The 27,884-nt window shown below is 39.1% G+C and overlaps 2 protein-coding genes and 1 non-coding gene across 3 annotated transcripts in view; 2 read left to right on the top strand and 1 right to left on the bottom strand.

The window, feature by feature from the left end:
- Positions 1 to 6,418, top strand: part of PTPN22 (protein tyrosine phosphatase non-receptor type 22) — a 70,676-nt gene extending 64,258 nt beyond the window's left edge. Inside the window, exons 20-21 of the mRNA XM_007530189.2 lie at positions 1,485 to 1,562; positions 5,404 to 6,418. Coding sequence (XP_007530251.1) covers positions 1,485 to 1,562; positions 5,404 to 5,468 — 143 coding nt within the window. The 3' untranslated portion in view covers positions 5,469 to 6,418. The remainder of the gene's footprint in view (positions 1 to 1,484; positions 1,563 to 5,403) is intronic.
- A 2,381-nt stretch (positions 6,419 to 8,799) lies between these two features.
- The window catches only part of RSBN1 (round spermatid basic protein 1), a 49,418-nt gene continuing 30,333 nt past the window's right edge, over positions 8,800 to 27,884 (top strand). The window contains exons 1-2 of the mRNA XM_007530191.3: positions 8,800 to 9,733; positions 22,774 to 23,447. Of these exons, the coding sequence (XP_007530253.1) occupies positions 9,028 to 9,733; positions 22,774 to 23,447 (1,380 nt within the window). The 5' untranslated portion in view covers positions 8,800 to 9,027. The remainder of the gene's footprint in view (positions 9,734 to 22,773; positions 23,448 to 27,884) is intronic.
- Positions 27,757 to 27,863, bottom strand: LOC132541559 (U6 spliceosomal RNA). Its single transcript, XR_009552705.1, has one exon. It is a non-coding gene; the product is annotated as a U6 spliceosomal RNA (small nuclear RNA).

The following is a 27,884-nucleotide window of genomic DNA, read 5'->3' on the forward strand; positions in this document are numbered from 1 at the left end:
AGTCTTCAATCTCCTAAAGAGTTGCTTCATTTTTTCTCCTCCTCTGAAGTAAAAGAGTCAAAGAGAAGTTTGCCTTCTATTTCTAATGGTCTCTCTCTTATGTGGTAAGTTGCTATTTGAGACTTGAATATCTACTATTTGAGACTTGAATATTTGCAATACTTGCTGTTTGAGACTTGAATGCAGAATAGTTCCCACTGATATATTTGCACAATTTTTGTCTGCTGTTGTTAAAATAAAAACCTACTAGTCCCTTTTAGGAGAGTAGTCTTTTTTTTTTTTTTTTTTTTTTTTTTTTACTAGTAATAATGGTCTATAGGACAATGGTTTCCTTTCTGAGCTCATGTGCACTAAAAAAATTATCTCCTGGAATTTCTCATCTTCATCTTCATCCTCTTTTTCTCTTCCCACTTTTTAAGGTCTCCATTCATAGTGCCTGGTCAGTAGGCTTTATTCTATACATACTTTTTTTTCTCCTCAATCAGGGTCATTGCTTGGGCTCGGTATCTGCATGATTACATTGTTCCCAAGGGTTATTAATTTTTTATTAGTGATTTCATAGTGGTTTACAAGACTATAAGATTACATAGTATAACTATACACACTACACCTACCATCAAAGAAAGTTTTGTGTTTCCACCCTTTCAATGATAATCACCATAATTCCCACAAAGTCTTTTTAAAATTTTAAAAAAATATTTATTTTCCCTTTTGTTGCCCTTGTTTTTTATCATTGTAGTTATTATTGTTGCTATTGATGTTTCTGTTGTTAGGACAGAGAGAAATGGAAAGAGGAGGGGGAAGACAGAGGGGAGAAAGAAAGACATCTGCAGACCTGCTTCACCAGTTGTGAAGCAACTCCCCTGCAGGTGGGGAGCCAGGGGTTTCAACAGGGATTCTTACGCAGGTCCTTGCGTTTTGCGCCACTGCACTTAATCTGCTGCACTATCACTGGACTCCCAGTTCCCATAAAGTCTTAAGGACAATTGGTTACTATTTTGTTTTTGCAAGTTCATATATCTCAACTATCTATGTTCAGCAAATAAGCCATTTTCCACCTCTTTAATTTACTAGGCATAATCACCTTTCTTCTATCTTGTCTCAAAGGATACAATATCATTTTTTTTAACTGCAGAATAGAACTCCATTGAATAAGTACCCCCAATTTTTTTTATATAGTTATCTATTGACTGGCAGTTAAGTTTCTTTCAGAAGCTTCATGGATCTCCATCCTAAATTCTTTTATCTTTCATGATGGGCTTTATAGTACAATCTGCTTTCAAACAAGGAAAAAAGAAAAAAAAAACACACATAAAAATCGGATTTGTGTCAACTCATTTATAAGCATCTGTATTGTGTTCTTTGATAATGGTATAGTATTTGGGGATATTATGAAGGAGGAAATGTTTAATCTTAATAATGGTGTGGTCTGAGAAAAAGTAATGTATGTCTTCACTCTTCCCCTCTTTTAATTGTTGTTGTAGGTATCTGTAATTCTTCCTCACAGAGCAAGTCTGCAGACTCTGTTCAGTCAAATAACTCCATCTCCTTCCTAAATTTTGGTATGTCTGTCATTTTCCAGAAAGTTAAACATGTTCAGCTGAAATCATTCATTTATAGTACAAGTGTACGTAATATGATTTAAGGCTGCAAATATAGGTTCTTATTTTAAAATTGAGATATAATTGTACATGTATTTATATTCTTTCCCATGTAATTTCCCTTTTAACTTTTGATTTCAGGTTTTTCTTAACATGTTACATGGGACTGAACTGCCTATCATACTCAGAAAATAAAACTAGGCAATCAAATATATTGTTGGCATGTAATATATAAATAATGACCAGCCAAATGAAGAAATTCTGGAGATGCTACAGTACTACAGTTTATATCTAAACAAAGTTAAAAATATATTAGTTGGGGCCAGGCAGTGGCACACCTGGCTAAGTGTACACATTACAGTGTACAAGGACCTAGCTAGGCTCAAGTCCCTGGTCCCCACCTGCAAGGGTGAAGCTTCATGAGTGGTGTAGCAGTGCTGCAAGTATCTTTCCGTCTCTCTCCTTTTCTCCCCCTCAATTCTGTCTCTGTCTCTATCCAATAATAAAGATATTTTTAAAAATGCACTAGTGTGATAAAAAATACAGTAGTGGGGGCTGGGAGGTAGTACACCTGGTTGAGTGCACACATCACCATGTGCAAGGACCCAAGTATAAACCCCTGCTCCCCATCTACAGGGATGATGCTTTGCAAATGGTGAAGCAGGTCTTCAGGTGTCTTTCTCTCTTCATCTCTCACCCCCCTTCTTTCTCAATTTATCTGTCCTATCTAAGAAAACAGAAAAAAAAAAAAGGAAAAATGGTGGACAGGAACATGGATTTGTACTGTAGGTACTAAGCCCCAGTGATAACCTTGGTGACAGTTAAAAAACAAAAAAAAGGAGTCAGGCTGTAGCACAGCGGGTTAAGCACAGGTGGCGCAAAGCGCAAGGACCAATGAATGTAAGGATCCCGGTTTGAGCCCTGGCTCCCCACCTGCAGGGGAGTCGCTTCACAGGCGGTGAAGCAGGTCTGCAGGTGTCTATCTTTCTCTCCCCCTCTCTGTCTTCCCCTCCTTTCTCCATTTCTCTCTGTCCTATCCAACAACGACGACAACAATAATAACAACAAGGGCAACAAAAGGGAATAAATAAATATATATATAAAAGGGAGTCGGGGGGTAGCGCAGCGGGTTAAGCGCAGGTGGCGCAAAGCTCAAGGACCAGTGTAAGGATCCCGGTTCTAGCCCCAGGCTCCCCACCTGCAGGGGAGTTGCTTCACAGGTGGTGAAGCAGGTCTGCAGGAGTCTAACTTTCTCTCCCCCCTCTGTCTTCCCCTTCTCTCTCCATCTCTCTCTTTCCTATCTAACAGGGACAACATCAATAACAACAACAATAAAAAACAAGGGCAACAAAAGGGAAAATAAATAAATAAAAAGTTTTCAGTAGTTACTGTGTAATCCTGTATAACTGATTCAATAGCAGGAGTTGAAACTCAGCCATGACAGTTTAAAAAATTGTTTGCCCAGTCACTCCCGAATACAAGACATAAACTTAAAGTGGTAATTTTATATTAAGTATTTTGTTATTCTGATATAAACTCATCAAACTATTTAAGATAGTATCACCTGGGGGTCCGGCGGTAGCACAGCAGGTTAAGCGCACACGGTTCAAAGTGCAAGGACTGTAGTAAGGATCCCAGTGACCAGCCCCTGGCTTCCCACCTGCATGGGGGTCGCTTCACAGGCTGAGAAGCAGGTCTGCAGGTGTCTATCTTTTTCTCCCCTTCTCTGCCTTCCCCTCCTCTCTCCATTTCTCTCTTACCTATCCAACAACAGCAGCAATAACAAGAACAATAATAACCACAACAATGATAAAACAAGGGCAACAAAAGGGAAAAAAAAATAGCCTCCAGGAGCAGTGGATTCGTGGTGCAGACACTGAGCCCGAGCTATAACCCTGGAAACAAACAAAAACTATGACCTATAGGTTTTTAAAAATTTATTTATTTACTTTTTAGCAGAGCACTGCTCAGCTCTGGCTTATGGTGGTATTGGGGGGTTGAACTTGGGACCTTGAAGCCTCAGGCATGAGAATCTTTTTGTATAACCTTTATGCTATCTCCCTGCCCTATACTATATTTCTTATAGTGACTCTGTTAAGGGATGGAGTCACTAACTAACCTTAATTTAGTAATCATTCCATAATCATTTTGCAGTACATAGATGAATAGTCACCTTAACTGGCAGTGACATGCCAATTCTTCTTCTTCTAGCGTTTGCCCTTCTTCCGTAGCCAGTCAACAGCATCAGGTTGAGCCTGATGTAAAGTTTCGAGACCTCCTTTGAATCTGGAGAGGTGGCAGTCGTTGACTATGTGGATCATAGTCTGTCTGTAGCCGCAGGGGCAGTTCGGGTCGTCTCTGGCTCCCCAGCGATGGAACATAGCGGCGCACCGGCCATGGCCTGTTCGACAGCGATTGAGGGCCCAATCATAACGTGCTAGGTCAAAGCCGGGTTGATGCTTGCAGGGGTCTGTGATGAGGTGTTTGTTCTTGACCTCAGCTGACTGCCAACTCTGTTTCCAAGAGTCTGGAACAGAGAAGATCAGTGTAGGCGTAGGGGACCAGATTGGGTGACGAGACGTCAAGCGTTGGACAGGGTGGGCGAAGATATCCGTGTATATTGGCAGGTCCGGTCGAGCGTAGACGTCGTGGGAAATGAACTTAGATGATGCCGCATCCCGACGAATATCTGGTGGGGTGATGTTGCTAAGAACTGGCAGCCATCCGGGGTGGAACGGATGGTTCCAGAAATTATCCTCATGGAGGAATATAATTTGGAATCGACCAAGTGGACATGGGGGCTATGGAACCATACTGGGGCACAGTATTCTGCAGTGGAATAGCATAATGCCAGAGATGATGATCGTAGTGTGGAAGCGCTCGCGCCCCATGAGGAGCTGGCCAGTCTTGCAATGATGTTATTCCTCGCGCCCACCTTTGCTGCAGTTTTTATGAGATGTTCGTGAAATGACAGAGCACGATCGAGAGTAACGCCAAGATAGACTGGCTGGGCTTCATGCCGGATTCTCGTATCGCCAAGCTGCACATTAAGCTCACGCGAGGCCGAGGCATGGTGTAGATGGAAAACAGATGATACCGTTTTTGCAGTGCTAGGGATTAGTCACCATTTTTTACAGTAATCAGATATCAGAGACATGTCTTTCGTGTTTCCTCGAGGATGTTGAACTTGGATGCCTGAGTTGCATAGCAGATGTCATCGGCGTAGATGAACTTCCTTGAAGAAGTTTCTGGGAGGTCATTGATGTAAATATTAAATACATGCCAATAATACCATAGTACAGTGAGGGGAAAAACTTACATTACCAAATTACTAATGGCTACTATCTTAGGGTTTCATACTACTATTATTATTCACAGAGTTTGGGCTTTATGCATGTATAAATCACCAGTCCTGTGTTAACTACTGAGAGAAAGGGAAAGACACAATAGCATTGGGGCTTCTTCGGGTGCTCTGGTACTCTCAGGAGGCATTGAGGTATGAACCCAGGTTTTACACATAGCAAGATATGTTCATGGCAAAAAATATGTCCTATCTCTCCAGTTCTTCAAACAATTATTACAATTAACAAATTTAAAAGTGTTCTCTTGATTTAAAATGTAACTAGCTTCTGTGTTATCATGTAAATTTTAATTTAATAACTAAATGCCTTTATGATGTACCAATTAAAGATATTTCTTAACTTAAAAAAGAATCTAAGTGTTTGCATATAATACATTCTAAAATCTAAGTGCTAATTTCTATGTAAAAACTTTTCCCATTCAACTTTATTTCTATTTCCAGGATTTGCAAATCGTTTTTCAAAACCTAAAGGACCGAGGAACCCACCACCAACTTGGAATATTTAATACAACTTGGAGTAGAGACTGCAAGACATCTGCAGATAAAACAGAATACTGCTAGCTAAAATACATGCATCTATGTTCATAGTATCAATGATAAAGCTGTAGTAATATTAATAGCTTTTAAAAGAAAATCAAGACTCAAAAAATTGCCAGAACTTTATTCTTTACCTCATTTGCATTGGGCTAGAAATAAAGTTTGTCGCTTGAGTTTATGTAGACTGCTGCAGGAAAGAGTTTTAAAATAAATTTATTTTTCATTTATGGAAGTTAATTTTATTTTACATTGTTTCTCTGCACAGATACAAACTAAATGATTTCAAGGAATTAGGATACCAATTCTATACTGTAGGGTTGGGTGGTGGCCCACCGAGTTAAGCTTGCATGTTACAATGTGCAAGGTTTGAGCCCCCATCCCCATCTGCAGAGGGATAGCTTTGAAAGTGGTGAAGCAGTGCTGCAGGTGTCTCTCTTTCTCTCTGTTTTCCCCCTGCCTTCTCGATTTCTGGCTGTCTCTATATCCGACAAATAAAGATGAAAATTTTTCAACTCTATATTAACAGTTTTAACTATAAAAGGTGTTTTTTTTAAAGATAAAAAAAATATTCCCTTTTGTTGCCCTTGTTTTATTGTTATTGATGCCATTGTTGTTGGATAGGACAGAGAGAAATGGAGAGAGATGGGGAAGACAGAGAGGGGGAGAGAAAGATAGACACCTGCAGACCTGCTTCACCGCCTGTGAAGCAACCCCCCTGCAGGTGGGGAGCCAGGGGCTCGAACTGGGATCCTTGGGCTTCACGCCACAGGCGCTTAACCCACTTTGCTACCTCCCAACTCCCAAAAGGTGTTTTTAAAACCATTATCTTTGGCTAGGAAGATGGAGCACCATTATCTTTGGCTAAAACCATTATCTTTGGCTAGGAAGATATATAGTGGCTGGGTAAAGAACTTACAAACCTAAGAACCCAAGTTGGATTTGGTTTCTTTCTCAGCATCACGTATGTGAAAACTAAGTTGTGTTCTGGTCTGTTTCTCTTCTACAATAAATAAATAAATCTTAAAAAACCTAAACTAAATAAGCATCTTGTGGTTGCAGTACATATTTTGATAACTACTCCACTAGAGTTATTTTTGCCTAAATATAGTATATTTTGTTAATCTTACCAAATGTTGTAACAAAGAAAAATATGAATTGGGGCTGGGTGGTGGCGCACTTGGTTGAGTGTACATGTTACGATGCACAAGGACCTGGGTTTGAGCCCCTAGTCCCCACCTGCAGGGGGAAAGCTTCACAAGTGGTGAAGCAGGGCTGTAGGTGTCGGTCTCCTTCTTTGTCTTCCCCTTTCTCTCAATTTCTGGCTCTCTCTATCCAATAAATTAAGATTAAAAAATGTTTTTTTTTTTAAAAAGAGTATAACCTTTTTCTTTACTTTAAAAAAATTATTTATTATTGGCTAGAGACAAATGAAACTGGGAGGGGGAGATAAAGAGACAGATAGACACCTGCAGCCCTGCTTCACCATTCATGAAACTTTCCCTCTGCAGGTGGGGATCAGGGCCTTGAACCTGGGTCCTTGAACACAGTAATGTGTATGCCTAGCCAGGTGTACCACTTGGCCCCTCCCCCTCCTCCTTTTTTTTTTTTTTTAATTGCTACTAGGGTTATAGCTGGGCTCAGTGTCTGCACTACAAATCCACTATTCCCAGCGTCCATTTTTTCTTTTTTGTTTTCTATTTTATTTGCTAGGAGAGAAATTGGGTAAAGGGGGAGGTGGAGATGGAGACAACTGTAGACCTGCTTTACCTTCTGAAACTCCCTTCCCTGCAGGTGGGGACCTGGCACTTGAAACCAGGTCCTTGCTTACTGTAATGTGTGCACAAAAACAAGGTGCGACACTGCCTGGCCATGTAAATATGAATGCCATAAGAAAATCTGTTACTTCAAACCTAACTTCCTTTAACAAATATTAGTAATTACTACAAAGGATTCCAAGTTCCCCTACTGATTTGCCTTTTTACTTAAAAAACATTCATACCTTTTTAAAACATGAAATACTAAAAAGCATCTATTCTTCGAATTTTAATTAGGAAGCCTAATTATGGACAAAACATCAAATATTACCTGTTTACTATATAGTGCAATGGCTGCAATAACGTTCAAGATTTTTTTCTTTTTTCCCTTATCAGCGCACCGCTTAGCTCTGGGTTATGTTGCTGCTGGGGATTGAACCTGGGACCTCTGAGTCTCAAGCATTAAACATCTTTTGCACGACCATTATGCTATCTCCCCGGCCTAGCTGTCCAAAACCTTTTGTTTTTTATTTAGGATTAACAAGAGAAAGAAGCAGCGAGAGAACCAGAGTATCACCCTGGCACATGCCATGCCATGAGCTGAAATCAGGACTTCATGCTCTTAAGTCTACAGCTCTATTGCACCACCTTCCAGAGCACAAGAAACTTTATTTTCCAAACTTTACCCTAGTGTTCACTTAGTGGAACACATCTCCAGGCGCTAGTGCAGACATGGCACCCTAATGCAGAGAACTTTCATGCAAGCTATCATCCCCAAACTTCTTTCTCGTTGGCCATTTTCGAGGAGATTGTACAGCAACCTCTGGTCAAGAGCCAAGTATCTGGGTAGTGTTCCTCCAGTAGCAGCACTTTTCAAACTGCTGCAAGTCGACATTAGCATTTGGGGAAAGAAAGCTGCAAAAAAATTTTAAGGAAGGCTTTCCGTTTGACCCCCCCCCCCCCATGTAGAGATCTAGTGACAATCAATGAGGCGGGAGCGGGACCCGGCTCTCGGCAAAGTGGCGCTCCCCAGGGTCCAGGCAGTTCTTGCACCTGCCCTATTACGCCTGGAGCTGTAATCACAGACCATGAAGAGGTCAGGCAGAAACAAAACAAACACACACACACACACACACACACACACACACACACACACACACACACACACACACACACACACACACACACACACACACACACACACACACACACACACACACACACACACACACACACACACACACACACACACACACAACACACACACACACACACACCCCCTTGCGGACTGCAGCCCCATTCGACCTTAAAAGCAAAGTCGCCCCCTCGTTTTACGTCATCACTAAAGCCCCATCTACTCTCCGCGGCGTCGCCGGCTCAAGGCTTAAGGGCTGGAGATTCTTTTACCTCATAAAGGACGAGCGAGGACTATGAAATTTAAGAGTAACTATGGAGACCGCCCACTCCGGGTAAAATGACCAAGGAGCACAAGAAGATGACAAGGGGAGCGTGCCGACTGACTCGGAAAGCCATTAACATTGTTTCAGCCGTTAAAGCGGTTGGCGGCAACTCTGCCCAGCGGCAGTTGCGTCGCGGCCCGAAGCGTGACTGCGCACGCTCCCTTTCCGCTCCTCCACTCCCGGCGCGGGGGGGCCCCGGGCGCGGGCGTGAGGAAACTACCGTTCCCATGAGGCTCCGCGCGGCCCAGGGTCCCTTACAATAGAGTTCGGTTGGAGAGGCCTGCGGAGAAGTGTTGGGCACAGCTACTTCCGGCATGTTCAGCTCCGGACGAAGAACCGCGGGGAACTGGAGGGCGGGAGAGAGACTCCAATGCCCAGCGGGCCGTGCGCGGGCGACGCTTGCGCGATACGGGGACGGGGGGGCGGTCGGGCCATTTAAATGTGTGTTTGTGGGTGAAATGGCTGCGCAGGTCGGAGCGGTGCGCGTAGTACGGGCGGTGGCGGCGCCGGAGGAGGCGGACAAAGAGGGGAAGGAGAAACCCCATGCTGGGGTCTCGCCGCGGGGAGTGAAGCGGCAGCGCCGAGCGAGTAGTGGGGGTTCCCAGGAGAAGCGGGGGCGGCCCAGCCAGGACCCCGCTCTCGCTCCTCCTCACCGGCGGCGTCGCAGCCGCCAACATCCCGGGCCGCTGCCGCCAACGAATGCAGCCCCAACCGTCCCGGGCCCAGTCGAGCCTCTGCTCCTGCCGCCTCCGCCGCCGCCTTCGCTGGCTCCCGCCGGGCCGACTGTGGCCGCTCCGCTCTCGGCCCCAGGCACCTCGGCTCTCTTCACCTTCTCGCCCCTGACGGTGAGCGCTGCCGGGCCCAAGCACAAGGGCCACAAGGAGCGACATAAGCACCATCACCACCGCGCCTCGGATGGTGACCCCAGCTCCTGCGCCCCGGGCGATCTCAAGCACAAGGACAAGCAGGAAAACGGCGAGCGGAGCGGAGGGGTGCCTCTAGTCAAGGCCCCCAAGAGAGGTGAGAGCGGGCGCAGTGGCCCGAGCTGGGGCTCCGGGTCTCCCTTCCCTGCAGCCCCGAGACCTCCGTTCACCCCCGGCGGCCGGCCCCCCTGTGCACAGCGAGGGGTGGACTTTGCATTTCAAGCCGTTGACACATTTCTGACCTAGTTGAGGCTGCGGGTGTGGAGGCCGAGCTGTCAGTTGCCCATCTCCCGGCCAGTTCCCGCCCCCCATTCCCAGGCGGCGCCCCCCCCGCCCCCCTTTTCACCGACGTTTGTTTTCAAATTCCGCCCAGGTTTCCGCGCCGCCGAGTCCTTGGCGTGGGCTGGTAGGTGGGGTATTTAAAACTAACCGCCTTTCCGAAGGCATAGTTTGTCACTAGATCCCAGTATTCACCCTCGGCTCCAAAAGAATTAACGAGCTTTAATGAGTTTGGGTTTTTATAGAGGTTGTTCAACTCCCGGTGGCTTTGCTTCTCTGCAACTGGAGGCATGAGACGGAGAAGTAGGGCTTATTTTGGTTCTTTATCTCGAGGTAAAATTTTAAAACCGTGTCCATGTTACATCTCGATTATCTAGAAAGGGTGGAGGCAGATTTTTCTCTTCTTTTTGGTCCCAGGAAATAGGAACAGCCTTGCTTCTGAAAAGTGTGATGTGTTCAGCCTTAGAAGACAGTAGAGACAAGGATTCCATTTGCGTTTTATTTTGCCTAGCACAACTGAAATTGGAAATTTTGTTTCCCTAACCCTCATTTAGCCCAGAAAACGCAGGACTACCTCGTTATGAGTGAGTTCTATAGATAGTATGGTGACCAAAAATTGGTGTCTTCCTATCCCCAACCGACTGTAAGCACAAGTTTACATTCTCTACATTGGGGTGGGGAAGGTAATATGTGTTTGTACTTTGTATATGCTTTTATATAATTTGTTGATTGTAACTCTTTCAGATACTTATTTACATAATTGTACTAAGCCTGTTAAATTAGTACATGTTAGTGAACCAGTCTTTCAATCTAATTACCCCATAGGTATTTATTAAATTGAGTTAATTTTTTTGGTTAGGATAGAGACAGAAGCAGGGTGAGAGAGAGATAGAGGCACACAGACACACACCTGCAGCGTTACTCCGTTGCTTCTGAAGCTTTCCCCTTCAGTGGGGACCAGGAGCTTGTGCCTGGCTCTTTGCACACAGTAAGTTAAATGCTTTACCAATTATGCCAGAGCCCTGCCCCTAAATCTTTCTTTGCTGATATCCAAATCTTATTCTCAATTACAGAACTTGTGCCAAACTGATAGGAGTGCCAGTTTCCACCAACAGTATGGAGTCGTCTAGCTCTATCTTTTTTAAATTTTTAAAAATATTTATTCCCTTTTGTTGCCCTTTTTTTTTTATTGTTGTAGTTATTACTGTTGTTGTTATTGATGTCGTTGTTGGATAGGACAGAGAGAAGTAGAGAGAGGAGGGCAAGACAGAGAGGGGTAAAGATAGACATTTGCAGACCCGCTTTGTTGTCCGTGAAGCGACTCCCCTGCAGGTGGGGAGCCGGGGGCTCTAACCGGATCCTTGCGCTTTGTGCCACCTGCGCTTAACCCGTTGGGCTACCGCCCAACTCCTGTCGAGGTCTATTTTATTTTTACCATCTCACTTTATTCTGTGTATATAGCGCTTGTGGGAATTATAGAGATCATTCCCTTTAAATCTGTATTATAGGAGAGGAAACTGAGGCCCAAAGTAGTGGGGAATTATCAAGTCACACTTTATTAGTGCCAAGTCTGAGAATGCTTTACTGAATCATTGGCATGATAGGTAGTATTAATAGAATTCTAGTTGAAGTTTCATCTCCCCCCCTCACCATTCCTATTTCTTTCTCTTTTTGTTATTACTTTCTCCCTTTTTCCTGTGCATTGCTCTTAGTGTGCCAGTTGCCAAATCCGTTAACCTCCTTTTATGGGGGTGGGAGAGTGGCAAGCATAAGATAGAATAATTAACAAGTTGCATCTCTGAAGATCGCACAGATCCTGCATTCTTTAAAAAACAAAAAATAATTTCCCCAGCTCCCCACCTGCAGGGGAGTCCCTTCACAGGCGGTGAAGCAGGTCTGCAGGTGTAAAAAAAAAAAAAAAAAAAAACTTTAACCCAGTCTTCTTTGATACAACTTTCTCCAAGGATAGAAATTCTGTGTGTCCAGTATGACAGCTTATAGTCAGTTGTGGTCCTGGCAACACGTTTTGTAAGAGTTGAAATGTGACTAGTGTGACAGGAACTAAATTTTAAATTTCAATTGTAACTTATAGTTAAAGAGCCCCTTTTGGTTAGTAGCTACCACATTGAACAATGTAGCTGGAACCATTTGTAGTTTGCCAATATATGGAAAAATGAAGTGGGTTAAAATCATTAACTTTTGCATAAGACATTGTTGACTTACATATTCTGAGGGTAAGGACTTCTTGGCTATTTGGAAATGGATTGTAATGTTCGTGGTAGCCTTCTAGATGCACAGTATTTCACGTTTTGAGAACCCTACAGAAATCTAACAACCTTGTTTGATCTATTTTTTGCACACACACATTTTATTTTCTTCTGTACATACATTAATGGAATGTAGGAGGTTGGCTGGTGGAGTAAATAGTAGTGTAAATTGTGGCTCTTCTCCTTACTGAATGTCCAGAACCAAATTACTTTTAGCTTCTTCAATTTTAGTTTTCCTGTTTGTAATTTTTTAAAAAATATTAATTATTTTTATTACCTTTTATTTATTGGATAGAGACAGCCAGAAATTGAGAAGGAAGGGGGAATAGAGAGGGAGAGAGACACCTGCAGCCCTGCTTCACCACTTGTGAAGCTTTCCCTCTGCAGGTGGGGACCGGGGACTTGAACCTGGGTCTTCGTGCATTGTGACATGTGTGCTCAACCAGGTGCACCCCCCCTTTTTTTTTTTTGGATTCTTTTGTAAGATTGTTAAGGTACTATGTCATTGTAAGGGCCAGTACATGGAAAAATACATAAAATTGTGTCTGACTGATGTTAGGCATTGTTAAAAAATACTAGACTTTTGGTTATTTTATCATCTTCGACCTTGAAATAGCTCTTAAATTAATAAGAGTGGCAAGATTCTTCCTATTTACGAAATTATTTTTTCTTTCTCTTATTCTTAGATTTCTTTTAATTCAAGAATTTATTTATTAATGAGAAAGATGGGAGGAGAAAAAGAAAGAACCAGACATCACTTTGGTGGTACATATGCTGCCAGGTATTGGATTTGGGACTTCATGCTAGAGAATCCAGTGTTTTATTCACTCAGCCACCTCCCAGACCACTCTTATTCTTAGATTTTTTTCAGAAACTTTTTTTTTTTTTTTGACTTAACTACCTGTTAACAGAATTTACAAAAATAGCTCTGGGAGTGGGTCAGGAGATAGCCAGCTGTTAAGGGTACAAACCTTAGCCTTGTGAAGCCCTGAATTCCATTCTTGGTACCACATAAAACCACCATGGAAACATCAAGGGGGACCTCTATGGACAGTGAAGCAATGTTTTGATATATCTCCCTTTCTCTTCTGTCTCCCTCTATAAGTATGTAGAATCAATTAAATTCGGCCAGGAACATCGATTCCCAGTATCAAACATGGGTAAAGCACTGAATACTGTATTTTACACACACACACATACACACACTCTCTCTCTAGTATCAAACATGGGTAAAGCACTGAATAGTTACTATATTTTACACACACACACACACCCTACTCCTTACTACTATTACTTTAGCCTTCCCCAATGACTACAGCTTATGAAACTATTGTATGATATCAACAGCAGGAAATTGATTTATGGTACAATGTGTATATATATTTCTGTGCCATTTTATAACCTATAGATTATTTTAGTCACTGTTGTAATCAAGATATAGTTTTACCATAAAGACCCCGCTTCTTCTATCCTTTCATTGTTTTTGTGTCTTCTATACTTCACCACCTTCCTTTCACTCGTAGCTACCACTATTCTCCATCTTTCTAATTTTGTCATTAAAAAAATGTTATGGAAATGAAATAATAGTGTAGTCTTTTGAGATTTACTTTGTTTTTCACTCAACATCATGTCCTTGATTCATTCAGATACTTTTTATCAGTAGCTCACCTTTTATTTCTTCTGAATAATAGTCTATGTTCTGAATATGTCAGTTTAACAATTTACCTATTGAAAGACATTGGTTGTTTTCAATTAGGCCATTATAATTAAAGCTGTGAACATTCATGTTTGGACTTTTTTGTGTGTGTTTATAAATTTTAATTATTTGGGGGCCAGGCACTCATTTGAGTACACAGGTTACACTGTACCAGGATGTGGGGGCAGAGGGCTTCACACACTCGGAAGCAATGCTGTAGGTCTCTCCCTTCCTTTCCCTCTCTACTTCCCCCATCCTTCTCAATTCCTCACTCTCTCTACCCAAAATAAACAATTTCATTTTTCTGGGAATGTAATAGCTGGCTTGTATGGTAGGTGTATATCATTTCCTTTACATCCTTGTCAGTATTGCTACTATTTTTATTTAATATCTTTTCATATTATTCTGTGCTGTTCGTATATCTACATTAATAAGAGTCTGTGTCTGTTTACTAACTGAATTTATTTTTAACTATTATGTTTTGATACTTTGTATATTACAGATAGAATCGGTATGGCTTAGATGTATGGTTTACAAATATCAAGTATTTTCTTCACTCCTTTGGTTACCCCCCCTTTTTTGAATGTTTTATTTCATAGTTCATAAAAAAAGCTTATATGTACAAGACAAAGTAATAGAAGGGCGGCTTTTGATCACAGATGGATGAGACAGTAGGCATTCAGATTCTATCCTGAATACAAATTTAATGCACTCTTCAGTGTCATGTGTAATTTAAACTATGTAGTCCAAGATCATCTGTTTTATATCATAACTAACTTTAGGTCAAACTTTAGGATTGATGAACTCAATTTCAAGCTGTTTATGTTTGAGTACAGGTTTCACTACCACAAATAGATGATGTTAACTAATAAAACAGTAGTCAAGTCTCTTTGTCCCATGCTCATATATTTGAGTTGCTTGCTAAATTTACTTCTTGAAGTTGGGCTCTTCAAATTATGCATTTCATTCCCTATGCATCTCATTCATTTCTTTTATCTCAGCTTTCTCATACTTACTTGATCTGTTTCTTCTGGAAATAACCAGCACAACTATTCCAGCAATAATTGCTATAGTCACAACCACAATGACCAGCCTGTAGACCATGCATGGAAAATTCTGGTGGTTTTTCATCAACATAGAAAATCAAGGTTGGGCAGGGGGTAGATAGCATAATGGTTATGTAAAAGAGACTCTCATGCCTGAGGCTCCAAAGGCCCAGGTTTAATACCCTGCACCACCATAAGCCAGAGCTGAGCAGTGCTCTGGTAAAAAATAAAAATAATAAAGTAAATAAATATGAAAAGCCAAGTTCTATACAAAGCTTTGTATATTCCACAAGGATTAAGGCAAATAAGACACTTCCATCTGGCGACTGTAAAACAGTAATCCCCCAATAAAGAAAAAAAAAGAAAATCAAGGTTTGACCAGGATCCAGATTCAGTTGCTCCCTATTCACTGTCAGGTCCATTTTTTTGGAAAAGAACAAAGATTCATCTTTAACATCTTTTTCAAAATAATAGGCCACATCAGTTAGCTATGTCCACATCACTTTGGGTTTTTTGAGAGGAGTTTTGTACCAGATCAATAGTGATAATGTCATTCTCATACACGATATTTGTGATATATTTTGGATACAGTTGCTAACGAGATGTGACTACCTGCTTGAATGCACTTTATTTATTTGATAGAGACAGTCAGAAATTGAGAGGGAAGGAGGGGATAGAGAGGGAGAGAGACAGAGAGACAGCTGCTTGAGAGTCCAAAGCTTTATCACTGCACCACCTCCCGGACCACTTACTGTACTTTTTGTGAGAGGAGTGATTGTGTGTGTGTGTGTGTGTGTGTGTGTGTGTGTGTGTATGTGTGTAAGAGAGAGAGAGAGAGAGAAAGAAATTGGAGCACTAGCTCTGGCATATGGTGGTGTAGACACCTGAGCCTAGACCTTTGGGACTTAAGGTATTCAGAGCCTGTGTTTTAATGATGAGCTTTCTTTTGTCCCCAGTAGCCTATTTTTGTATAACTTGTGAGCTAAGAATAGGTTTTACATTTTAACTGGTTGAAAAAAATAATTCCTGTGACACGGGAAAAGTATGAAATTCAAATTTAGTGCCCAGAAATGAAGTTCTTTTCCCTGTCCTCTTTTTTCTTTTCTCATTAATGGGGTTGCATTGCTCTAGGCCAAATTTTTTAGACCGAGAGAGACATAGGGAAATTGAGAAAGACGCCACAGTACTGACGCTTCCCTCAGTGCAGTGGGGACTGGGCTCAGCTCTAACCTGGGCTGTTTACATAGCAGAGCAAGCATCTATTCAGGTTAACTGTCTTGCCAGCCCCAGAAATTAAGTTTTGTTGGAATGTCATTTTGCTTATTCAAATGTATTACATATGGTGCTTTTTTTTTTTTTTTTAAAGATTTTGTTTATTTATTCATGAGAAATGATAGGATAGAGAGAAAGAACAAGGCATCACTCTGGTACATATGCTGCCGGGAATTGAACTCAGGACCTCATGCTTGAGAGTCCAAAGCCTTATCCACTGCACCACCTCCCGGACCACTACATATGGTACTTTTTACACTACAGCAGCAGAATAAACTAATTGAGACAGACCACATGCCCTGGAAAACTTACCAACAACTCTTTATAGGAAAACGTTTTTTCTTTTTTTTATTTATTCCCTTTGTTGCCCTTGTTGTTTTTATTGTTGTAGTTATTATTGTTGTTGTCATTGTTGGATAGGACAGAGAGAAATGGAGAGAGGAGGGGAAGACAGAGAGGAGGAGAGAAAGATAGACACCTGCAGACCTGCTTCACAGCCTGTGAAGCGACTCCCCTGCAGGTGGGGAGCCGGGGCTCGAACCGGGATCCTTATGCTGGTCCTTGTGCTTTGCGCCACCTGCGCTTAACCCACTGTGCTACAGCCTGACTCCCACGGAAAACGTTTTCTAATACCAGAAGTCTTTCAGTTAAGGGGCATCTTCCTGCACATCAACAATACTCATTCCAAATTCATGTATATATGTTCATCGCACATACAAATTTGAGGCTTGTAGAGTTGCTTACAAATTGAAACATTCTGTAAATGTGAAAGTAAACTTGCTATTTGCCAGCTATAAAATGGGAAGTATTTTAACTTTTAAAGAGGTGAGTAGACATGTTTAAAATTTCCTGGATATGAGTAATAAGTGATAGAACTGGATAAAAAATCCAGTGTTTTTTTATTCATCAACCAATTTACTTTTCCACTGAACACATTTGAGTTACTAAATTAAAAATACTATTTTTTTGTTGTTGTTTTGTATTTTATAAGCTTAAGACTTGAGTCTAAATTGACAGCTGTCTTTTTGAAATGTTGGTTTTTGGGGACTTGGTGGTGGTGCACTTGGTTAAGTGCACATGTTACAGTGCACAAGGACCTGGGTTCAAGCTTGTGTTGTGTAATTTTCACAAGTGATGAGGCAGTTCTGTAGGTGTTTCTCTACCTCTACATCTTCCCCTTCCATCTATGTTTCTCTCTGTGCAATGAAGAAGTGAAAAAATGAAAAACAAAACAAAACAAAAAAACCTTATTCTTTTCTGTGCTTTTCATTGTTTCTGAAAAGCACTGAATGTTCTCAAGGAAACTCAGCAAAGAATTCTTCTTTTATTCTTCTTTAGTAAATCTATGATTTTAGTATATTTTTTAAGGGAAGGGGGAGTTTATCCCCATAGCTCTCTTCACCATTGTAAATATTTCTCTCTCTTTTTTTATTTCAAAGAGAGAGGGGGAGGAAGAGAAGGAGGGAGGTACCTAGTACTGATCTACCGTCTATGGGGGTTTTCCCCAGTGACGGGGTGTTCCGCTGTAGTGCCAGGCCTTGAACCCTCTATAGACCTCTGGCATGACAAGGTTATTGGGTGAGCTATCTCCTGCTTCCCTCCATTGTCGTTAAGTGATGGGACTACTTCTATGTGTTCTCTGATGAATCAGCCTCCCCTTTTCACGTTTTTTCCATCTTTGAACAACTGCCCAAATGCAATCATACGGAAAGTATTTCTAAGCCAGACAACTAATGGAAAATTTCTGTGATATCAAAAAGCTATTAGCAGAAACAGTCACTTTTTGTTGATAGGAATGAGAGTTATACAGAGGACTAAAATAAACAGCTACTGTAATTTAGAAGAGCAGAAACTTTAGGGATTGATCTTTTTTCTTAGGTTAAAAAGACTTCTAAGGGCATGAAAATGTTTGTATAACTTAAATAATGCCATTTCTTTTTCTCATGCAGAGGTGTCAAACTTTCTGGCCTGAACAATATATCTTGTTTCAACCTGTTTTCTTCTCTGTAAAAAGGATTTATTTATGTACCTCACTGATTCGAGGATTAAAATGAGATAACATGATTCCTAGCAGACATCTGTGAAAAATAGTTTTCTTTCCTTTTTCATGTATATATATATATAAGTGTATACATATATATATATATATATATGTATGTATACACACATTCTTTTCATACATATATATGTAGTTTTCTTTTTATGTGATCCTCTGTGGTACACTGTATGACAATTTTTAATTTTGAAGTGTTTACTTGAGTCTGGCGCCTTAGACCACTCAGCCATCCTGACACTCAATTTTTAATTTTGATATCCTAGGGTTTTGCTAAGTATTTCACAGAATATTAACAAATACTGTAAAATTGATAGTGAAAACCGTAAGGATTTATTCTGTGTCAAGTGCTGTGATGAGGGCTTTATATGAATTGCCTCATTTAACCCTTATAATAACTCTGTGAGATAGATGCCAGTATTAGGAACATTTTAAGATGAGAAAAATCAAAGTTTAAGATATTTACAGGCTTGCACAAAACCTTAGTAAACTAAAGAGCTGGGACATTAACTTATCTGACTAAAAATACCTATTCTTAAATAGTACATTCTGTTGCTTCTGAGTTAATTTTGGGGTAGTAACAGAATATTTGTTATCTCTTATGATAATTGAGTACTTTATAAGCACTTAAGTCTTTGACTCTGCTTACTATTTTATGAGGAGGTACTATTATTTTTCCAGTGAGAAACAAGGTAAAAAAAAATTAATTTGCAAGTTAAACTATCAGGAAGTAGTAGGATAGGAATTTGAATCTGACTAGTCACCTTTATTTGTTTTGACCAGAACATTGCTTAGATCAGGCTATATAGTTAGTGCCAGGAATTGAACCTGGAATCTTTTGCATATAAGCCGTGTGTGCTGCCACTATGCTCTCTGGTTTTGAGTTCCAGGACACAGAGGAGTACCATGGGTTGTGTCTGAGAGCTCTTTGGATAGTAGAATGGTGCTGTGGTACTGCTTTTCTCTCTCCAAGAATGAAAAAAATTGGCCAGGAACGGGGTGGGGGGGGGGCATTCCGTAGTGATAGTGCACGTGGATGAGGTCTTGGGTCAATACGCACTGCCACCAAAACAAGGGATCTATAACTTGTCTCTCAGATGAGTATATCTTCCTCTATAGAATGATATAAGCCTTTATATTGTGCATAGTTTTATGTGTGAGTACTTTGTTTAATCTTAGACTTAGAGACTATATATCTTTTTTTTTTTTTTTTTTTTTAACCAGAACACTACTCAGCTCTGGCTTATGATGGTGCAGGGTATTGAACCTGGGACTTTGGAGCCTCAGGCACAAGAGTCTCTTTGCATAACCATCAAGCTATCTACCCCCTATCATGTTTCCCCCCCTCCCCCTTAGTACAGTCTGTTTTGGGAAGCTAACACACTCCACTAAAAATTGAATGTGAAACCATGAGAAAACCTTTTTTTTTTTTTTTTTTTGACAATTTAGACATATGCCATATAATTGGCATATACAGTTGTGTATGTTTAAGGTATGCAGTATATTGACTTGAAGTTTTTATATTGCAAGATCATTGACTTTTAAATAGCCTTATTAATTTAAGGCAAGGTAACTCAGGTAACACTCTACTAAAGCAAGGATGGTCAACTTTAGTGTATATCTTTAATACCTTTGTATATGTATGCTATTCTCAGTTAATTACCTTCACAGTAATTATAAATAAAATTTGCCTACTTCACTGATTACTTTAAGTGGTTTCAAATTTATAAATAGATGAGCTTAAATTTATTTTATATTTATCATGTTGATGTATGAAATGACTGTCAATTTATAGTCCATTTTATTTTCTTGTATAGTTTTTTTCTTTTAAAGATGATCTGTGTTGGACTAACTGGTATTTATATAAATGCATTTTGGAATAAAATACATAGAAATTTGACCATGTTAGAAATATTGTAAACTGATAGTAATATAGAAAATGTGTTAACATTAAGGCAGCTTCTTCATAGTGTTAATTTCAGTGAAAGATCTAGATCACAATTCATCTTGTGCATAACAAATACCTATTCTGAAGCTTAAAATAAGAGGATCTATTGAAACTTTTTTTTCTTCTGTGAAATTCCAAAGACATTTAGCAAAGGGTAATTAGATAACTATTTTAAATTGGGCTAACTTTTATATTTAATAGTATTAACATTTAATTGCTTTGAAGGGTTGCCTGCATTAATGATTTGATATATGGAGCAATGTTTAGATTTGTTTTATTTTGCTAAGAAATTTGAATGACTTTTGTAGATTCTTAAAGGTTTAGCTGTGTAGAGAGTAAAATATATTTTTCTCTTGTAAATTTAAACAGTCTGATTATGTGTGTATTTTGGCATCTCAGTTTACTTCCAAATGATGTTTGCACATGAAAGATTTTCTTTTTTAGTTAAAAGTCAGTAATAAAACACAAGTTCATTTTTTAAATCTATGTACTTTAAAGTTTTACTTGCACTTTTAAATATTTTCTTTAGATAGTTTCAAAACTGTTGTAATTTGGTGAAATCATATGACATCGTGGATATCATTAGATAAAAAATATAGTATTACAGCCATATTTATAAATTATACCAAATATTTTTTCAATATTTTTATATTTTACTTATTTTTTCTTTAGTTGCCCCTATTGTTTTTCATTGTTGTTGTAGTTATTGTTGTTGTTACTGATGTCGTTGTTGTTGGATAGGACACAGAGAAATGGTCTAGAGAGGAGGGGAAGACAGAAACGGGGGGGAGAGAGATAGACACCTACAGACTTGTTTCACCACTTGTGAAGCAACTCCCCTGCAGGTGGGGAGCCAAGGGCTTGAACCGGGATTCTTATGCCAGTCCTTGCGCTTTGCGCCACCTGCATTTAACCTGCTGCACTATAAAATTTATTGAACATGCTTGTTCTTCCCAGATGTTGTAACAGGATTAATTAGAATGTTTTTCTTAACATTGAATTATATGGATCATGTCAGCAATGTTGTTGAGTAAATAAATTCTGTACACTAAATAGCTTACCAGCTTTGAAGGATACCTGATATTTAGTCCTAAAGTTTCTTGCTAGGTATATATTTCAATTAGTCAATAAAAGCATCTTTTTTCTTTTTTGGGGGGCTGTCAATTTCTGATAATATTTTAGAAAGTAAAAATAAAAATTTTAATTATAAATGCAATATATTATTGTAGAAAATTCATCTAAGCAAAAAGGAAGCTTGCTAGACATTTATAATTATATTATCCCAGATAACCACCATTTACACCTCACTATCTATTTCTCCAAATATTTTTTTGTAGTGTATATATATGAATCATATATAGACCAGCCAGCCGTCTCCCTCTCTTTAGGTCCCTTCCTTCTCCTTGGAATATTTTCCCATAAATGCTCACACACCTAGCTTCTCATATTATTTCATGCTCAGTGTAGATACCACATCCCAAAGAGAGCTTTTTGTTCTTGAGTAGCCTACTGGCACTTTTTTTCTCTTGTTCAACTAGATTGTAAAGACGAGAGTAGGGTTATTATGCCTATCTTAGTATTATACCCCAGAATTGTCTCTAGCACTGAATAAATATTTGTATCATATTCCATGTCTCTAGCATTTAATAAATATTTGGATGTTTAGTATATAGACAGTATCAGATTACTCATGTGTTAGATGCTTCTGGAGAGAATGGTGAGATGTTCTTCCTTAATCTTAGGTTGCTTATAGAACAGAGGAAAAGTGGAAAATCAAATACATAATAACAAGAGTAGTGAGTGCTGTGATAAGGGAACTTTACTGTTAAGCGCAAAGCAGGAGTAGCTGCAAACTGAGTGAGAAAGACCAGCTAATGACTTTTTGGTAGAGCATTAGTGTAAACATTGTATCATCTTGTAATAATTTGTTCATTCTTTTCATCCATAACTTACAATAGTTAAGTATCAGAGTTTAATCAGTATCTTACTGGACATTTAGGGGAGTCTCTGTTGTTTCCAGTAATAGGGGCATGGATTTCTTTATTAGCTTTGGTTACTTTTTTAGGTATTTTCTAGTTGGGAGTAGAATTTCACTGGAAATTTAAAGATTTTCCAGATTTTTGATACATATTACCAAGTTGTCTTCCATGAGAGTTGTACCAGTTTATACATCTTGCAACAGTATATAGAATGCCAAAAAGAGATCTTGCCAACTTGGTTTGGTACAACATAATTAGCCTTTCTGTATTTTAGTAACTATTAGACTGGTAACAAAATATGAACTTCAATTTGGACTTTACACTGGTTACTGTGTACTTCATTGTATGGCACATGTGAAATTACATGGGCATTTGCTTTAGTTTTGATTGCAAATTATATTGAATTATGTGCCTACCTTTGTATTTTCTACTTTTTTGCATAATCTTCAACCCCAGTATATTTTAAGATGTTTCTCTCATTTATTTTATAAACATGTAAATTGTAATGACACTTAGGAATAGGCTATATTGAAGTCAGGTAATTAACTTGTTGATACCAGGTCTAACAACTAACCTCTTTCTAATTATTGTGGCCAGAAACACCAGATGAAAACGGTAAAACCCAGAGAGCTGATGATTTTGTCTTGAAGAAAATAAAGAAGAAAAAGAAAAAGAAACACCGAGAAGACATGCGAGGAAGACGCCTTAAAATGTACAATAAGGAAGTACAAACCGTCTGTGCTGGCCTGACCCGCATCAATAAGGACATTCTCACCCAAGGACAAATAAATAGCACTTCAGGAGTTAATAAGGAGTCCTTCAGTTATCTGAATGATGAACAGCTGTGCCGATTAAATGTGGGCATGCAAGAATATCGGGTACCCCAGGGAGTACAAACACCTTTTGTGACTCACCAGGAACATTCTATTCGTAGAAATTTCTTAAAAACAGGTACTAAGTTTAGCAACTTTATTCATGAGGAACACCAGTCTAATGGTGGTGCTCTTGTCCTTCATGCTTACATGGATGAACTCTCATTTTTGTCTCCAATGGAGATGGAGAGATTTTCTGAGGAATTTCTTGCTTTGACATTCAGTGAAAATGAGAAAAATGCTGCTTACTATGCTTTAGCAATTGTGCATGGAGCAGCTGCTTATCTTCCAGACTTCTTGGACTATTTTGCTTTTAATTTCCCCAGCACTCCAGTGAAAATGGAAATTCTGGGCAAGAAAGATATTGAAACAACCACCATTTCAAATTTTCACACTCAGGTAAGGAAAAATCAAATTTTGTTAAATTGTCTAATATATATAGTTTCAGGATCTTGTTTTTCTGTGGCGTAGCACATCACAGCACACTTTTATAAAAATGCATGGTGGTAAAGGTAGCTTGAATTGTTTTTTTCCTGTTAACTGTAAACTCTTCATTGCTGAGTTCTTTAGGGCATGTGATTGTTTCTTGGTCTAAGAAATACTTTATATGTGTTATACATTATATAAATCCTTACAAAAAGGAGCTTGAAAAGTAGTCTAGTCTTTCACGAATCAGGCAATGTTAGTATGAAGGGTGTGACTTAAAGCTGGTAGGCTTAAGGCAACTGTAGTTAAGAATTAACCTTTTGTCATAGTAAAACACATGAGGGCAATGCCTATTTATTTGCCAGGCTTTTGCTGTTTTTATCTTCTTTCAGTAACTTGTTGGCAGTCTATCCCAGAATCATACCCTATTTATATGACTTGGAAGTGTCACTAGGAAGACCACCGTAGCCTCTGCTCCTTCTGCCTATGCACTATTGTTAGGTGAAGACATTTTCTGAAGCCTTGCTTGGGCAGCTAGGCTTAAGTCAGCAGGGAAACCCACTTCTTCCTAACCAGTGGTTTTTAACCAAATTTTTTTTTTTCTTTTTCAGTGAAGTTTACTAGGGCATAGAAAGTTGATACTGTGTCATCATAGTTTTTTCTTGCTTGTTTTTCTCATAAAGATTATGAATAAGAATGGTCAGCTATAAGTTTGTAGTATAGCTATGAATTTTACACAAAATTAGTAGAGAATATTTAACTTTTCAGAGATTTATAATTACATCTTTTTTCCTTTTTTTTTTTTTTTTTAGTTTACAATTTGCTGCCATTCTTTTTTTTTTTTTTTTTTTCCAGGTAAATAGACTGTTGCATAATAAGACTCTCAGCTGCCTATGGTGGTTTCAAGCCACTTAGGTTTAGTTAAAACCTCTTCTAACTGGAATCCTCTTAGTGATTCTAACCATCTTTACCTCCTATGAGGGGAGTATCCAGTTTAGATCTATGGGCTTCAGAATTTCTCTAATTAAAGTTCTCTCTGCAGTAGAGAGAGCAGGAGCAGCCAATCTGGAGAGGTCGCAAGATGGGGCTGCCCAAGATGTTGGAACACGATGTGAAATAAAGGGCTTCGTCTTGGAATTTGGCCTTATTACCACAATCAGGTACTGAAGTGCTGAATTTTGTAGTAGATTTTCTTTTTTCTTTTTTTTTTAAAGGGGTTTTTCCCTTTGAAGGTTAAGAAATCCTATTTTTATAAATATTGCAGAAGAAACTTTTAAAGTTTCCTAATACAATCTATAACCCCTATACGTTCTTATTTACCAAAGATATTGCTGAGAGCAGAATCAACATGCTCTATCAATTTTTTAGTTTAGAAAAATGCAGCAAATTTTCTCTTCTGGTTAATAGACCAGTAAGCACAATTGAGAAATAAGCCAGGAACTTTGGGGGGTGATGGTGGGGGGGATACCTGGTTTTATAATGGTGGCTTTTTATTTTCATGTTAGTTAGTCTGTGATTAAGTTTATATGTCAGAAAGTGCCTGATCTAAATACCCACAAAAGAACTGTCTAAATGTTCCCTGCTGATTTTTGTCTTCCAGTTATATTTTTTAATGGAGCTGAAACTTAAATGACTGTACCAACAACTTACCTTGAGATTTAATAACCACTTTCAAAGGTGTAGGAAATAAGTAAATTAAATATCATTGAACACTTGAACCATATATGAGTATTGAGTAAGTCTCATTTTAATGATGCTGGACTTATTTCTGAGGGAAAAATCATTGGGGAGAAGTATGGGGTAGATTTGAGGTTGAATTAACCCACAAAACCTTAAATTTTCGTTTGTAAAATCTTTGGTAGAGGGTAAGCTCTTCATATAAAAGTTCAGATTTCATTTAGCACTTTGGTTTATAGAAATATTCTCATGTTCTTTTTTTTTTTAAAGATTTTATTTATTAATGAGAAAGATAAGGGAGAGAGAGAGAGAGAGAGAGAGAGAGAAAGAACCAGATATCACTCTGGTATATGTGTTGCTGAGGACTGAACTCAGGACCTCATGCTTGAGAGTCCAGTGCCTTAGCTACTGCGCCACCTCCCAGACCATTCTCATGTTCTTATCTGAATACTTGAAATAGCCTATGGGGAATAAACAGTTTCGTCTCTTCCACTGAAGACTCTGAACTTCGGAGATTCTCATTGTTATTTAAGTTTATGTTATTAAATAGACGTCTGGGTGTAAACCAAGGCCACATGAACAGTGTGTCAGTGTGCCATACTCTCCTTCTCTTATTTCATCCATTGGAGAAAAGACTAATGCTTCTATTTCTCTAATGCAGTAGATAGAAAAATTAAATGATCTTAGTTTTCAGAAGATTTATTATTTTTTTTGGTTTGAGGCTTCACTCCTCTGAACTGATTTTCTTCAGATAGAGAAGAGAGATACCACAGCACAGAAGTTTCCCCAGTGCCATGGTATTTCCATGTTATATACTGGGGGCTTGAACCTGGGTAGCATGCATGGCACAGTAGACACCTTCCCAAGTGTGCTATTCTGTCTGTTCTACTTTTAAGCTAACGTTCTTAACAAATGCTTTTGGAGTGTTGGAAATTAAATGAACAACTTGGGAATTTTGGACTTCTATTTCTGTGAAATCTTACGAAATCTGTTTAACTTACAAATAAAGCTGTGTAAACTTTTTATTACCTTAGAGATAACAGTTACAAGTTGTTTATAGTTGTAAGTATGTAGTCATGATAATTTGCATGACTACATTTCAAGATAGCTTATTCAGCAGACATCTTTTGAGAACCCACCATATACTGGACAGTCTTAGGACTAATTGATGAAGTCAGTGAACAAACCAGCAATTGTAACTTAATATAAATAGTAGAGCAGAGGTATACATAGAGAAAACTCTCAAATAGGAGGAGCACAATTTGTGGTGTCATCTAACTCAGAGTTGAGGTGATTAGAAAAGGTTTTTTTAAAGCATGTGATGCTTAAGTAGAATTTTGAAAGAGGATTAATACTTAGCTTAATAAAGGCTTAAGCAGAAGGAATAATAGCCTGTGCAAACACACACAGGCACTGGAGAATTTGGCACTTTTAGGGAGCTGTGAGTAGATTGATAGGGCAAGAGTACATGCTGACTGTTAAAGGATAGTCTTAATTGTTGAGATTAGATAGATAAAAACTAAGCAAAATTGTGTATGATATGCTAAAGAAGTTAGTGGTAATGTTTCATACAGGTGATGTTTGCAAGTATATAGTTAATGAAATTGGCTTGGAAGAGGTTGGAAGCAAGAAAACTGGTGAGGTTATTTATGGGAACCAGATCAGATATCACTCATGTCAAAACTGGTGTTGACAACAAAGAAGAAAAATAAGTTGAAGAATTAGAAAATGAGATTAATTGTATTTTGATGAAGGAGAATGATTATCATGAGATGTGGCTTGGATAGATGAGTGGAATGTGGTAGTGATAGCATTGTCAGAATAGGGTTGAAAAAGCTGATTTCTGTGGTCCGGGAGGTGGCGCCGTGGATAAAGTATTGGATTCTCAGCCATGAATTCCCGAGTTCAATCCCCAGCAGCACATGTGCCAGAGTGATGTCTGGTTCTTTCTCTCTCTCTCTCCTCCTATATTTCTCATAAATACATATATATATATATATATATATATATACAGATAGGAACAGAGGCAGAGAGAGAGGGAAAGATACCATAGCACCAGAGCTTCCTCTGGCGTGGTGGAGATTGATTATGTGCATGGCATAACTGGTAAGTATCCAGGTCTGCTATTTGCCAGCCCTTAAAAAAAAGATGTTTTCTGCAGGCAGAAGATGTTGATGAGAAATTCATCTTGAGATTTTTTTTTTCAATTAAAAATTTTTAAAATTATCTTTATTTATTGGATAGAGACAGTCAGAAACTGAAAGGGAAGAGGGTGATAGAGAAGGAGAGTGACAGAGAGATACCTGCAGAACTGCCTCACCACTTGCAAAGCTTTCCCCCCACAGGTGGGGACCAGAGGCTCAAACCCTGGTCCTTGTGCATTTTAATGTGCACTCAACCAGGTGTACCATCACCTGGCCCATTGCGATATTTTTTGTTGGAGTTATTTTTGCAAATAGTTAGAAATGCAATTACAGTAGTTGAATATTTGAGTTTACGACTAGGAGACATGTCTAGTCTGGAGATGCAGAAGTTGAATTCTATAAGCATATAGATGATCCAAAGTTAGAATGGAAAAGAGGTGAAACTAATAATACTTTTTTTTTTAAATATGGAATGCTTCATGAATTTGCATGACATCCTTATGCAGAGGCCATGCAATTCTTCTCTGTATCGTTCCAATTTTAGTATATACGCTGCTGAAGTGAGCACAAGAATACTTTTTTTAAAAAA

Source organism: Erinaceus europaeus, chromosome 11, assembly GCF_950295315.1.
Source record: "Erinaceus europaeus chromosome 11, mEriEur2.1, whole genome shotgun sequence".
Taxonomy (NCBI): Eukaryota; Metazoa; Chordata; class Mammalia; order Eulipotyphla; family Erinaceidae; genus Erinaceus; species Erinaceus europaeus.